The 13,360-nt window shown below is 38.1% G+C and overlaps 2 protein-coding genes across 10 annotated transcripts in view; both read right to left on the minus strand.

Moving 5' to 3' along the window:
• Window positions 1-1,518, minus strand: part of LOC106635381 (uncharacterized) — a 76,895-nt gene extending 75,377 nt beyond the window's left edge. Inside the window, exon 1 of one of the 2 annotated variants that reach the window (XM_055095902.2) lies at window positions 530-1,141. In XM_055095902.2, the coding sequence (XP_054951877.1) occupies window positions 530-984 (455 nt within the window). In that variant the 5' untranslated portion in view covers window positions 985-1,141. Of the gene's footprint in view, window positions 1-529 lie in introns of both variants that reach the window. The other variant, XM_055095901.2, reaches the window with a different exon arrangement.
• Window positions 1,519-7,554: 6,036 nt separating this feature from the next.
• TSPAN8 (tetraspanin 8) overlaps window positions 7,555-13,360 on the minus strand; it is a 248,826-nt gene continuing 243,020 nt past the window's right edge. For all 8 annotated transcript variants that reach the window (XM_055095906.2, XM_055095907.2, XM_055095903.2 and 5 more), the window contains 2 exons: window positions 11,800-11,883; window positions 7,555-7,846 (listed from right to left, as the gene is read on the minus strand). In XM_055095906.2, coding sequence (XP_054951881.1) covers window positions 7,793-7,846; window positions 11,800-11,883 — 138 coding nt within the window. In that variant the 3' untranslated portion in view covers window positions 7,555-7,792. The remainder of the gene's footprint in view (window positions 7,847-11,799; window positions 11,884-13,360) is intronic.

Below are 13,360 nucleotides of genomic sequence, written 5' to 3' on the forward strand. Positions count from 1 at the left end.
AGCTACTCGGGAGGCTGAGGCAGGAGAAGGGCGTGAACCTGGGAAGCGGAGGTTGCAGTGAGCCGAGATCGTGCCACTGCACTCCACCCTGGGCCACAGAGCGAGACTCCATCTCAAAAAAAAAAAAAAAAAAAAAAAGAAAAATTTAGAAAATTTCTTGACAGAATCTATTAAAGCTAAACATATGTATGCAAAGCAGTTCCACTCCTGCATATATAGCCAGAAATGAGTACATATATGTTCCAAATGACATATAAAAGAATGTTTATAGAAGCTTTATTCATAATCGTGACAAACTGAATGCAAACTATATACCCATCAACAGAAGAATGGATATATACACTGCGATATATTCATACGCAATGAAATGCTACATAGCAACTAGAATAAACTACAGCTACATGCAACAAATAGATGAATCTCACACTCAAGATGTTGAGTCAAAGAAGCCAGGGTGCACACTTTATTATTCCATTTAGAGAAAATTCATGAACAGGCAAAACGTCACAGAAGTCAGAAAAGTGGTTACCTTGGGGAGGAGCCAAGATGGCTGAATAGGAACAGCTCCGGTCTACAGCTCCCAGCGTGAGCGACGCAGAAGACAGATGATTTCTGCATTTCCATCTGAGGTACCGGGTTCATCTCACTAGGGAGTGCCAGACAGTGGGCGCAGGTCAGTGGGTGCGCGCACTGTGCGCGAGCCGAAGCAGGGCGAGGCATTGCCTCACCTGGGAAGCGCAAGGGGTCAGGCAGTTCCCTTTCCGAGTCAAAGAAAGGGGTGACGGACGCACCTGGAAAACTCGGGTCACTCCCACCCGAATATTGCGCTTTTCGGACCGGCTTTAAAAAACGGCGCACCACGAGATTATATCCGGCACCTGGCTCGGAGGGTCCTACCCCAACGGAGTCTCGCTGATTGCTAGCACAGCAGTCTGAGATCAAACTGCAAGGCGGCAGCGAGGCTGGGGGAGGGGCGCCCGCCATTGCCTAGGCTTGATTAGGTAAACAAAGCAGCCGGGAAGCTCGAACTGGGTGGAGCCCACCACAGCTCAAGGAGGCCTGCCTGCCTCTGTAGGCTCCACCTCTGGGGGCAGGGCACAGACAAACAAAAAGACAGCAGTAACCTCTGCAGACTTAAATGTCCCTGTCTGACAGCTTTGAAGAGAGCAGTGGTTCTCCCAGCACGCAGCTGGAGATCTGAGAACGGGCAGACTGCCTCCTCAAGTGGGTCCCTAACCCCTGACCCCTGAGCAGCCTAACTGGGAGGCACCCCCCAGCAGGGGCACACTGACACCTCACACAGCAGGGTATTACAACAGACCTGCAGCTGAGGGTCCTGTCTATTAGAAGGAAAACTAACAAACAGAAAGGACATCCACACCAAAAACCCATCTGTACATCACCATCATCAAAGACCAAAAGTAGATAAAACCACAAAGATGGGGAAAAAACAGAACAGAAAAACTGGAAACTCTAAAACGCAGAGTGCCTCTCCTCCTCCAAAGGAACGCAGTTCCTCACCAGCAATGGAACAAAGCTGGATGGAGAATGACTTTGACGAGCTGAGAGAAGAAGGCTTTAGACGATCAAATTACTCTGAGCTATGGGAGGACATTCAAACCAAAGGCAAAGAAGTTGAAAACTTTGAAAAAAATTTAGAAGAATGTATAACTAGAATAACCAATACAGAGAAGTGCTTAAAGGAGCTGATGGAACTGAAAACCAAGGCTCGAGAACTACGTGAAGAATGCAGAAGCCTCAGGAGCCGATGCGATCAACTGGAAGAAAGGGTATCAGCAATGGAGGATGAAATGAATGAAATGAAGCGAGAAGGGAAGTTCAGAGAAAAAAGAATAAAAAGAAATGAGCAAAGCCTCCAAGAAATATGGGACTATGTGAAAAGACCAAATCTACGTCTGATTGGTGTACCTGAAAGTGACGGGGAGAATGGAACCAAGTTGGAAAACACTCTGCAGGATATTATCCAGGAGAACTTCCCCAATCTAGCAAGGCAGGCCAACATTCAGATTCAGGAAATACAGAGAACGCCACAAAGATACTCCTCGAGAAGAGCAACTCCAAGACACATAATTGTCAGATTCACCAAAGTTGAAATGAAGGAAAAAATGTTAAGGGCAGCCAGAGAGAAAGGTCGGGTTACCCTCAAAGGGAAGCCCATCAGACTAACAGCGGATCTCTCGGCAGAAACTCTACAAGCCAGAAGAGAGGGGGGGCCAATATTCAACAATCTTAAAAAAAAGAATTTTCAACCCAGAATTTCATATCCGGCCAAACTAAGCTTCATAAGTGAAGGAGAAATAAAATACGTTACAGACAAGCAAATGCTGAGACATTTTGTCACCACTAGGCCTGCCCTAAAAGAGCTCCTGAAGGAAGCACTAAACATGGAAAGGAACAACCAGTACCAGAGGCTGCAAAATCATGCCAAAATGTAAAGACCATCGAGACTAGGAAGAAACTGCATCAACTAACAAGCAAAATAACCAGCTAACATCATAATGACAGGATCAAATTCACACATAACAATATTAACTTTAAATGTAAATGGACTAAATGCTCCAATTAAAAGACACAGACTGGCAAACTGGATAAAGAGTCAAGACCCATCACTGTGCTGTATTCAGGAAACCCATCTCACGTGCAGAGACACACATAGGCTCAAAATAAAAGGACGGAGGAAGATCTACCAAGCAAATGGAAAACAAAAAAAGGCAGGGGTTGCAATCCTAGTCTCGGATAAAACAGACTTTAAACCAACAAAGATCAAAAGAGACAAAGAAGGCCACTACATAATGGTAAAGGGATCAATTCAACAAGAAGAGCTAACTATCCTAAATATATATGCACCCAATACAGGAGCACCTAGATTCATAAAGCAAGTCCTGAGTGACCTACAAAGAGACTTAGACTCCCACACATTAATAATGGGAGACTTTAACACCCCACTGTCAACATTAGACAGATCAACGAGACAGAAAGTCAACAAGGATACCCAGGAATTGAACTCAGCTCTGCACCAAGCAGACCTAATAGACATCTACAGAACTCTCCACACCAAATCAACAGAATATACATTTTTTTCAGCACCACACCACACCTATTCCAAAATTGACCACATACTTGGAAGTAAAGCTCTCCTCAGCAAATGTAAAAGAACGGAAATTATAACAAACTATCTCTCAGACCACAGTGCAATCAAACTAGAACTCAGGATTAAGAAACTCACTCAAAACTGCTCAACTACATGGAAACTGAACAACGTCCTCCTGAATGACTACTGGGTACATAACACAATGAAGGCAGAAATAAAGATGTTCTTTGAAACCAACGAGAACAAAGACACAACATATCAAAATCTCTGGGACACATTCAAAGCAGTGTGTAGAGGGAAATTTATAGCACTAAATGCCCACAAGAGAAAGCAGGAAAGATCCAAAATTGACACCCTAACATCACAATTAAAAGAACTAGAAAGGCAAGGGCAAACACATTCAAAAGCTAGCAGAAGGCAAGAAATAACTAAAATCAGAGCAGAACTGAAGGAAATTGAGACACAAAAAACCCTTCAAAAAATCAATGAATCCAGGAGCTGGTTTTTTGAAAGGATCAACAAAATTGATAGACTGCTAGCAAGACTAATAAAGAAAAAAAGAGAGAAGGATCAAATAGACGCAATAAAAAATGATAAAGGGGTATCACCGCCAATCCCACAGAAATACAAACTACCATCAGAGAATACTACAAACACCTCTATGCAAATAAACTAGAAAATCTAGAAGAAATGGATAAATTCCTCAACACACACACTCTCCCAAGACTAAACCAGGAAGAAGTTGAATCTCTGAATAGACCAATAACAGGAGCTGAAATTGTGGCAATAATCAACAGTTTACCAACCAAAAAGAGTCCAGGACCAGATGGATTCACAGCCGAATTCTACCAGAGGTACAAGGAGGAACTGGTACCATTCCTTCTGAAACTATTCCAATCAATAGAAAAAGAGGGAATCCTCCCTAACTCATTTTATGAGGCCAGCATCATTCTGATACCAAAGCCGGGCAGAGACACAACCAAAAAAGAGAATTTTAGGCCAAAATCCTTGACGAACATTGTTGCAAAAATCCTCGATAAAATACTGACAAAACGAATCCAGCAGCACATCCAACAGCTTATCCACCATGATCAAGTGGGCTTCATCCCTGGGATGCAAGGCTGGTTTAATATATGCAAATCAATAAATGTAATCCAGCATATAAACAGAGCCAAAGACAAAAACCACATGATTATCTCAATAGATGCAGAAAAAGCCTTTGACAAAATTCAACAACGCTTCATGATAAAAACTCTCAATAAATTAGGTATTGATGGGATGTATTTCAAAATAATAAGAGCTATCTATGACAAACCCACAGCCAATATCATACTGAATGGGCAAAAACTGGAAGCATTCCCTTTGAAAACTGGCACAAGACAAGGATGCCCTCTCTCACCGCTCCTATTCAACATAGTGTTGGAAGTTCTGGCCAGGGCAATTAGGCAGAAGAAGGAAATAAAGGGTATTCAATTAGGAAAAGAGGAAGTCAAATTGTCCCTGTTTGCAGACGACATGATTGTATATCTAGAAAACCCCATTGTCTCAGCCCAAAATCTCCTTAAGCTGATAAGCAACTTCAGCAAAGTCTCAGGATACAAAATCAATGTACAAAAATCACAAGCATTCTTATACACCAACAACAGACAAACAGAGAGCCAAATCATGAGTGAACTCCCATTCACAATTGCTTCAAAGAGAATAAAATACCTAGGAATCCAACTTACAAGGGATGTGAAGGACTTCTTCAAGGAGAACTACAAACCACTGCTCGAGGAAATAAAAGAGGATACAAACAAATGGAAGAACATTCCATGCTCATGGGTAGGAAGAATCAATATCATGAAAATGGCCATACTGCCCAAGGTAATTTACAGATTCAATGCCATCCCCATCAAGCTACCAATGACTTTCTTCACAGAATTGGAAAAAACTACTTTAAAGTTCATATGGAACCAAAAAAGAGCCCGCATCGCCAAGGCAATCCTAAGCCAAAAGAACAAAGCTGGAGGCATCACACTACCTGACTTCAAACTATACTACAAGGCTACAGTAACCAAAACAGCATGGTACTGGTACCAAAACAGAGATATAGATCAATGGAACACAACAGAGCCCTCAGAAATAATGCCGCATATCTACAACTATCTGATCTTTGATGAACCTGAGAAAAACAAGCAATGGGGAAAGGATTCCCTATTTAATAAATGGTGCTGGGAAAACTGGCTAGCCATATGTAGAAAGCTGAAACTGGATCCCTTCCTTACACCTTATACAAAAATCAATTCAAGATGGATTAAAGATTTAAACGTTAGACCTAAAACCATAAAAACCCTAGAAGAAAACCTAGGCAGTACCATTCAGGACATAGGCATGGGCAAGGACTTCATGTCCAAAACACCAAAAGCAATGGCAACAAAAGACAAAATTGACAAATGGGATCTAATTAAACTAAAGAGTTTCTGCACAGCAAAAGAAACTATCATCAGAGTGAACAGGCAACCTACAAAATGGGAGAAAATTTTCGCAACCTACTCATCTGACAAAGGGCTAATATCCAGAATCTACAATGAACTCAAACAAATTTACAAGAAAAAAACAAACAACCCCATCAAAAAGTGGGCGAAGGACATGAACAGACACTTCTCAAAAGAAGACATTTATGCAGCCAAAAAACACATGAAAAAATGTTCATCATCACTGGCCATCAGAGAAATGCAAATCAAAACCACAATGAGATACCATCTCACACCAGTTAGAATGGCAATCATTAAAAAGTCAGGAAACAACAGGTGCTGGAGAGGATGTGGAGAAATAGGAACACTTTTACACTTTTTGTGGGACTGTAAACTAGTTCAACCATTGTGGAAGTCAGTGTGGCGATTCCTCAGGGATCTAGAACTAGAAATACCATTTGACCCAGCCATCCCATTACTGGGTATATACCCAAATGACTATAAATCATGCTGCTATAAAGACACATGCACATGTATGTTTATTGCGGCATTATTCACAATAGCAAAGACTTGGAACCAACCCAAATGTCCAACAATGATAAACTGGATTAAGAAAATGTGGCACATATACACCATGGGATATTATGCAGCCATAAAAAATGATGAGTTCATGTCCTTTGTAGGGACATGGATGAAATTGGAAATCATCATTCTCAGTAAACTATCGCAAGAACAAAAAACCAAACACCGCATATTCTCACTCATAGGTGGGAACTGAACAATGAGATCACATGGACACAGGAAGGGGAATATCACACTCTGGGGACTGTGGTGGGGTGGGGGGAGGGGGGAGGGATAGCATTGGGAGATATACCTAATGCTAGATGACGAGTTAGTGGGTGCAGCGCACCAGCATGGCACATGTATACATATATAACTAACCTGCACAATGTGCACATGTACCCTAAAACTTAAAGTATAATAATAAAAAAAAAAGAAAAGTGGTTACCTTTAGGGAAATATTTACAGAGAGGGCAGTATATTGGTAAATGTTTATCAACCAGCTCTCCAGAAAAGAAAGAAAAGAAAAGAAAGAAAAGCCCTGAATTTACAGCATTTGTCAGTTTCTATGGCATAAATACTCCCAGCATGGTAGATTTCAAGGTACCAATCTCATGTTACTGAACACAAAGTTGGGAAGAACTTTGTGTACAAAACTTTTGTGTATATGTGTACAATCTGCTTAGCAAGTCTGTGTGAGCCAAATACAGCCCACCACTGAGAGGTGGCATGAAGGAGCATTGTGGTGTGCTAGAAATATTCTGTATCTTCTTTTTTTTTTTTGGAGATGGGGGTCTCACTTTATTATTCAGGCTGGTCTCAAACTCCTGGGGTCAAGAGACCCTACTGTCTCAGCTTCCCAAGTAGCTGAGCTTACAGGCATGAGCCACTGTGCCCAACTCTGATCTTAGTCCTTACACAGATGTACATATATTAAAAGAGCTATACTTTAAGAATTATCGACTATATTGCATGTATGTTATACTTCTATACAAAGCAAAAATGTTAAATATTTCTGAGAACTAGAAAGAAAAAAAAGTTACAACTGTTGTGTCTGAGAGGAAGATCCAGATGGGTACCAGAGAAGCAATGGCTGGGTGCTGGGCACTCAGACCTTTTTGTTCATACAATAGATATGCAGCAAAAGAGAGACATACTATTAGTAGTTTTGACATAAATAGAAAAGAGATGGTGACTCTTTTACCTGGATCATTGTCAATTATTTTAACATTAGACTTGATTCAGTCTTATCACCAATGGTTGATACATCATATAAAAGAGTGTCGTTTCTGAAAAGCCCCAGATCCTCTGTCTTAACTATCTATGGCCCTGTCACCTTAGAGATGATTATTCCACTGGGTGGCTCCAGAAGAACATTTTAAGCACTGTACCACCTGAACACAATGATCAGACATAGAAAAGCACCAACGTAAACCGTTACTTTTATTTTGAGTAAAAATACACATTCATATCATTTTCCCTTATATCCCTCAAATCTTAAATGTGTTCAATATGTCTAGAAGATATCTGTGGTCTAGCTAGCCGAGACATTTTAAAAAGACAGCTGCTCCTGACTTATATAGCACTTACATATTTAAATTTACAAAGCCAAAGCAACATTTTAAAGGGGTTTGACTGACGATAGCTTGATGCATCCACAGATTCATTTGTTCCCGATCTGGCAATACAGGACCATAGAAAACACCAAACCCAGTATCTAGAGAACAAAATAACAGGATTAACATGGAATTTAAGGGAAAACACTGGACACATTATAAATAAACAGAAAGAACATTATATATGAAAAGATTTTGTATATTGACAGTTCCAATCTTATCTAACTCATCTCTCTTGGGAAATTAGAGGTTCCAATGGGACAAAAGAGCACTGCAAAAGCTCTCTTGAGTTTTTTTTGTGTTTTAATCAGCTTTTTTAGCTGGCCAATCAGCCTCTATCTAACTGGCCCCATATAAACTGCACAGTAGCAGCTGCCACCAGAGGACCTACTCCCTTTTCTGGAACACACACATTCTTCTGCAGAGCGTCTCCTCTGGAGCCCTGGGGATCTCAGGTCCCTGGGGGCTAAATATACGTACTGCTTCCATAAAAAGGTTATGATCATCTGGTTTAAATCATCTGCATAAAAATCAAGAAGTCTAGAATTTCTCTTGCTGTAGTTTTAGGCATTTCCAAGAGGAATAAAAAAATGAAGTAACTCTTTTTTTAAAAAAGCTTCTAAACTATGGGGAATAGCTTAATTCAGGAATTTCTTTTGAAGTGAAAAAGCACAGCTGAAAATCTGGGGCATAATTTCCATCTCAAGTAGCTCTCCCAAGAATGAGGGACCCCAAAATTTGCTCTAATTGGCTGTACAGTTGGTGACTTGCATGCTGTATCTTTGACGTAGAAATGATAGACAGGACCTGTGTGAATTACCAATAGAAAGTTTCCTCCCCCACCAGCCCCTTTTGAAGGGAGGATGGAGGAGGGCAAAGTGACATTTATGCTGAGTCAACTTATATGCTTCTACTGTGTTGAGACTTTCTGCTTACTAACACTTTCCTGGAAATGTAATTCAAATGAGAACTGCTAACCAATCTTTCTTCCTTCTTAAAAAGGTTGACACCAATTCTCTGCAAAAGTAATAATTTCCATTCAAAATGTGCTACAATTGAAGACTGAAATTTAGTCTTTTTGTCTTGATCCTGAGCCTTAAGTCTGTGGGACAAGTATCAAGAAAGAATTTTTTTAATGGGGAAAAAATAATGGGATAAGACAACTATCATCTTTCACTGCTACATCCTTGAAATAGAAGCCCACAATTTATCAGCAGACTAGACAGTTAATATCACACTTTCTTGCATTTCATTGTCCCTGAAAAGAACATTTATCATTGTTCAAAAAAAAGCACATAATTAAAAGAGATTTGTCATTTTATAATGTACACCAAGACTCATGATAAATTTGCTAAGAGGTATGCAGCAGTCTAAAAAAATGTAAAATTATCATTTTTCTTTTAACTGCTTTATTTCTAGGGCCTCCTGTTGGGATAACTTTTATCCTACAAAGTGATGGCTCTCAGTGTGTAGCACTTTTTTTTTTTAATTAAAGCAAGGAAAGTGCTGATCATCTTTTCTGCTTGTAAGTTGCTATAGTCAAATGAGGAGAGTATGATAGTCTGGCTGTTTTAAGCTAGAGTAATGAGAATTCCAAAAATGTCTATAGATAAATTTTTCTTGCAGAATAAGGTATTCTGCACAATCTTTAGCATCCAATGTGAGAAGAATCCCTTAGGTATATAGTCTTAACAGAGCTTTGAAAACAAATATTGGCCCACCTCACTAAAACCTATGCCTAAACATACTAACATAAGGTCTAAATATGGGACGGTCTTTTTTTATATGATATTTTTCTGTGGAGATAATCTGAACATATTTTCTGCAGGAAGACATTTGCTTCTGTTTTCTTAAAAGTATTTTTTAGAGGAGATTTTCTGTTTCGGTATCTTTGTGTTTTTTTGAATTTGAACTTTGGAAACAAAGAAGGGAGATAGGCCTAAGTCATAGGGCAATAGGAAACTTGTACTAATGACTGTAAGATGAGCTATAAAATGCTTTTTTTTTTTGGATACATAATTTATAGACTGGGTGTCAGAAGACTTTTCCAATCTACTTTTTGAATAAAGGAAGATGGAATATAAAATGATTTGTTTCCCTTAAAAAGAGGGAGGGCAGGTTATAGACTGAGGAACTGAACAATTTTAAAAAGTTCAAACAATTATTTGAACCAACTATTTACCATATCTGCAGAGAGTCTAGAAATCACAATTAATTTGACTGCTCGAGTTCAAAAACGGTTCTGTTTTATGATAGTACCGCAAAAACTTCATACCTATAAATTACTGTATAGAGTGTTTGTATTAAGCTATTTTTCTCTGAATATGTCTTTAGAAGAACAAATAAAATATTTAAACATGTAATTAATGCATGGAATATAACAATTTCATAAAATACTGAAATGCATTAATCTTTTTGTAATCTTATTTTCCACTAGATGTATTTAAATTCTTGAAAATGCCTTTGACTATGACACAAAGGATTTCATCAACCTCCCCAATCAAGTATGTCCTTACTTTTTCTGGTTTTGCTAACTGAGGAGCATCTGTGATTTGAGCTAGTGATAGTCAATTGTCAGAACTTGAGTCTAACATGAAATATAACTCTTATATTAAATATCTCATTTAGAGCATGCTCTCTCATTCATTTAAATCATTCATGTAAAATCACTCTTGATTCATTTAAATCATTCATTTCTTACTCATCTTCATGGCCATTAGTCCTTATTTCTAAATTAGCATAAACCCAGAATACAAAGCAGAGAAACAAAATACATCTTACAAAATGCAGAATCAAGAGAAATAGACCTAATCCATAGCACCATTTGACTCTGAACATATATCAGACCTAAAGAAAGACAGCCATAACCTACCAACAAAGAATGCTTCATATTTATACCTATTCATCTGGACTACAAGAAAGTAATAACCCACAGTTTAATTTGCTGCTAATAGTCCCTAACCTTTCTCTAATAGCTGCCTGGGAAATTCCACCAGCAAACTAAATAACCACTTAGGACACTAAATTGCTTCATTCCCAGTTAAAATTTCTTTCTGGCAGTGATGTGGCACGAGTAAGAGGTAGAAAATTACCAGAAAGCCCAAGGAGTACCTTGCACAGCATTCCATGAGCGTGAAGCACAAGGCACTCAGCTGAGCTAACCAGCTCTCACAGGCATTAACCAGGGAGACACTTCACATTCTTGCTAATGCCCTGGAATAGGATTGTGAGTGAATTTGATCTACTTGATATCAAAATTACCCAAGATCTGGGATGATTCCAAAATGCTTCTCTGAAGCAGTTTTAATTCATTTTCTTGGCAAAGATTTTTAGGCCATGTGAAAAGTATCTTTCAGGTTTTTTGTTTTGTTTTTTTTTAAAAAAAAAAACATGCCAAGAAAGTTCATCAAGACAAAAATCCTATGTGGGATATTTTTCCAACATCAATAATTAAAGTGATGAAAGTAATACATAAGCCTCAATTTTCCTTGAAAATTTCTCCAAGTGAGTCAATAGTACTTAAGCTGAGGAAATCAGAGACAATTACCTCTACTTTTTAGAACTTCTTGGATTTCTCTAGAATGTAATAAGTAACAAAGAAAGAGCTCCTCACACTCTTGAGTTCAGTTTTTATTTTCTGTTTCAAAATCAAGATGAGAAATAAGAAATTGTAAAGGTCGTATTTTGCTTTGTTTGGTGCTTTTTCTTCTAACTTTGGAAAACTGTAACCCCTGTGCTAGTTTTCAGTGGGAAAAATATACCTGGCACTAAGAACTATGTGAAAATTAATTCCATCTTTTTCCCGGTACAGAGGTCATTCAGAAGCAAGAGTCTCAACCCTGCTCACTTCATAAGACTGGAATCTCCTCCTCAGACTCAGGCTGATCGAGGGAGATGATGGGCCTTTAGCATCCAGTGCTTTTCTAAAGCCTCTGCGTTTTTTATGGTTGTTGTGGGTTTTTTTTTTCTGTTTGTTTGTTCACCATCAATATTTCTTGAAATTAATGAACAAGCAAGGGAATAAAAGAGTCAATAATACAAGATTATACTGTACCTCAATAACTGCCAGTCCAAATGCTATTCCAATAACTATAATAAAATTTTTTGCCAAGAAGTCTTTTATGAAAGAAATACAGGTCTGTTAAAAAAAAAAACATTAAAAGTTACCTCTCAGAAAAATTCGACCTTACATTAATCAAAATTTTTATTAATCTGGTTGACTTTTTACATTGCTATCAAGAAACACACTTAACGACAAGGAACTGGGTTATTCCTTCCACTCCCTGCTTCACCTTTGCTCCAAAAGGTTGTAACTGTTGTGGTTTGTTTATACATTGAAAAGCAATTGAGGAACAAAATTTTGCTTGACTGCCTAATTGTTGAATCTAGGGATTAATAATTACAAATAATAATTTTTCACCAACATATCCTCAAATGACAGATTTTATAATTTATACTATAAATTTTATAGCTGATAAAGCTATACATTTTACAACATAAAAGTATAAATCATAATTTTATCTTAACTTTATTCATTTTAGAGCTGATACCACCTTGACTAAGGATTTTTTAGGTTTGTAATCTAAAACAGAAAGGTTTCTGGTTGAGATTTTAGATAATAATATTGTAAATTTTCATTTTTAAAACAAGGTATTTTCTTTTTTTCTTTCTTTCTTTTTTTTTTTTTTTCTTTGAGACAGGGTCTCCCTCCAGCGCTGAAGCTGGAGTGCAGAGGCACAATCTTGGCTCACTGCAGCCTTGACTTCCTGGGCTCAAGTGATCCTCCCACCTAATCCTCCCAAGTAGCTGAGACTGCAGGCATGTGCCACCATGCCTGGCTAATTTTTGTTGTGTTTTGTAAAGACATGGTTTTGCCATATTGCCCAGGCTTGTCTTGAACTCCCGGGCTCAAGCAATCCACTGGCCTCAGCCTCTGAAAATGCTGGGATAACAGGCTTGAAGTCACTGCTGCCGGAAAAAAAAAAGATATTTTCAAAATCCCTTAATATTTATCAGGGTTATTTTTATCTTAAAAAGAAAAAACTTACTATGTCTACCACTATGCCATTACTTTAGATAAAAAAGAGAAATTAGGAAGTTACCTCTTTGCTACATTTTTGAAATGTATACAATCCAGGATGCATTTTCATGCTTAAAACATTTTGGACTAGACCTAATAACTTCAAGAATTGTAAATTATGTGAAGAATTTTTTAAATGGAAAAAGACTACACAATATAATTGTGTTATTTTTGTACTGCCCTGAAATATATTATCCCTTTGATGGTCATATATGTGCAAAGGGCTAACAAAGTATTGCTATTTGTTAAATAAAATAAAATTTCTCCAGAAGGCTAAGTCATCTTTTCCCCTTCATTCCTGAATGTATTGAGTTTCTTCATTCACATTTAACCCAACGTGGTAAACATTCAAGGAAATTATTATGTCATTTAGGTTAACAATGAGATTAATGATTATATCTACTGAGTCACATTCATTATGTTTCAGGGGTTTTTCTCTTCCTCTTCGCCTAAGATAATGAGGGTATCTTGGCAAAAGGAAGAGGAAAAAAAAGAAATGTGAATTATGGCCATTCCATATTTTTTATTTTACCAG

Source organism: Pan paniscus, chromosome 10 (genome assembly GCF_029289425.2).
Source record: "Pan paniscus chromosome 10, NHGRI_mPanPan1-v2.0_pri, whole genome shotgun sequence".
Classification (NCBI taxonomy): Eukaryota; Metazoa; Chordata; class Mammalia; order Primates; family Hominidae; genus Pan; species Pan paniscus.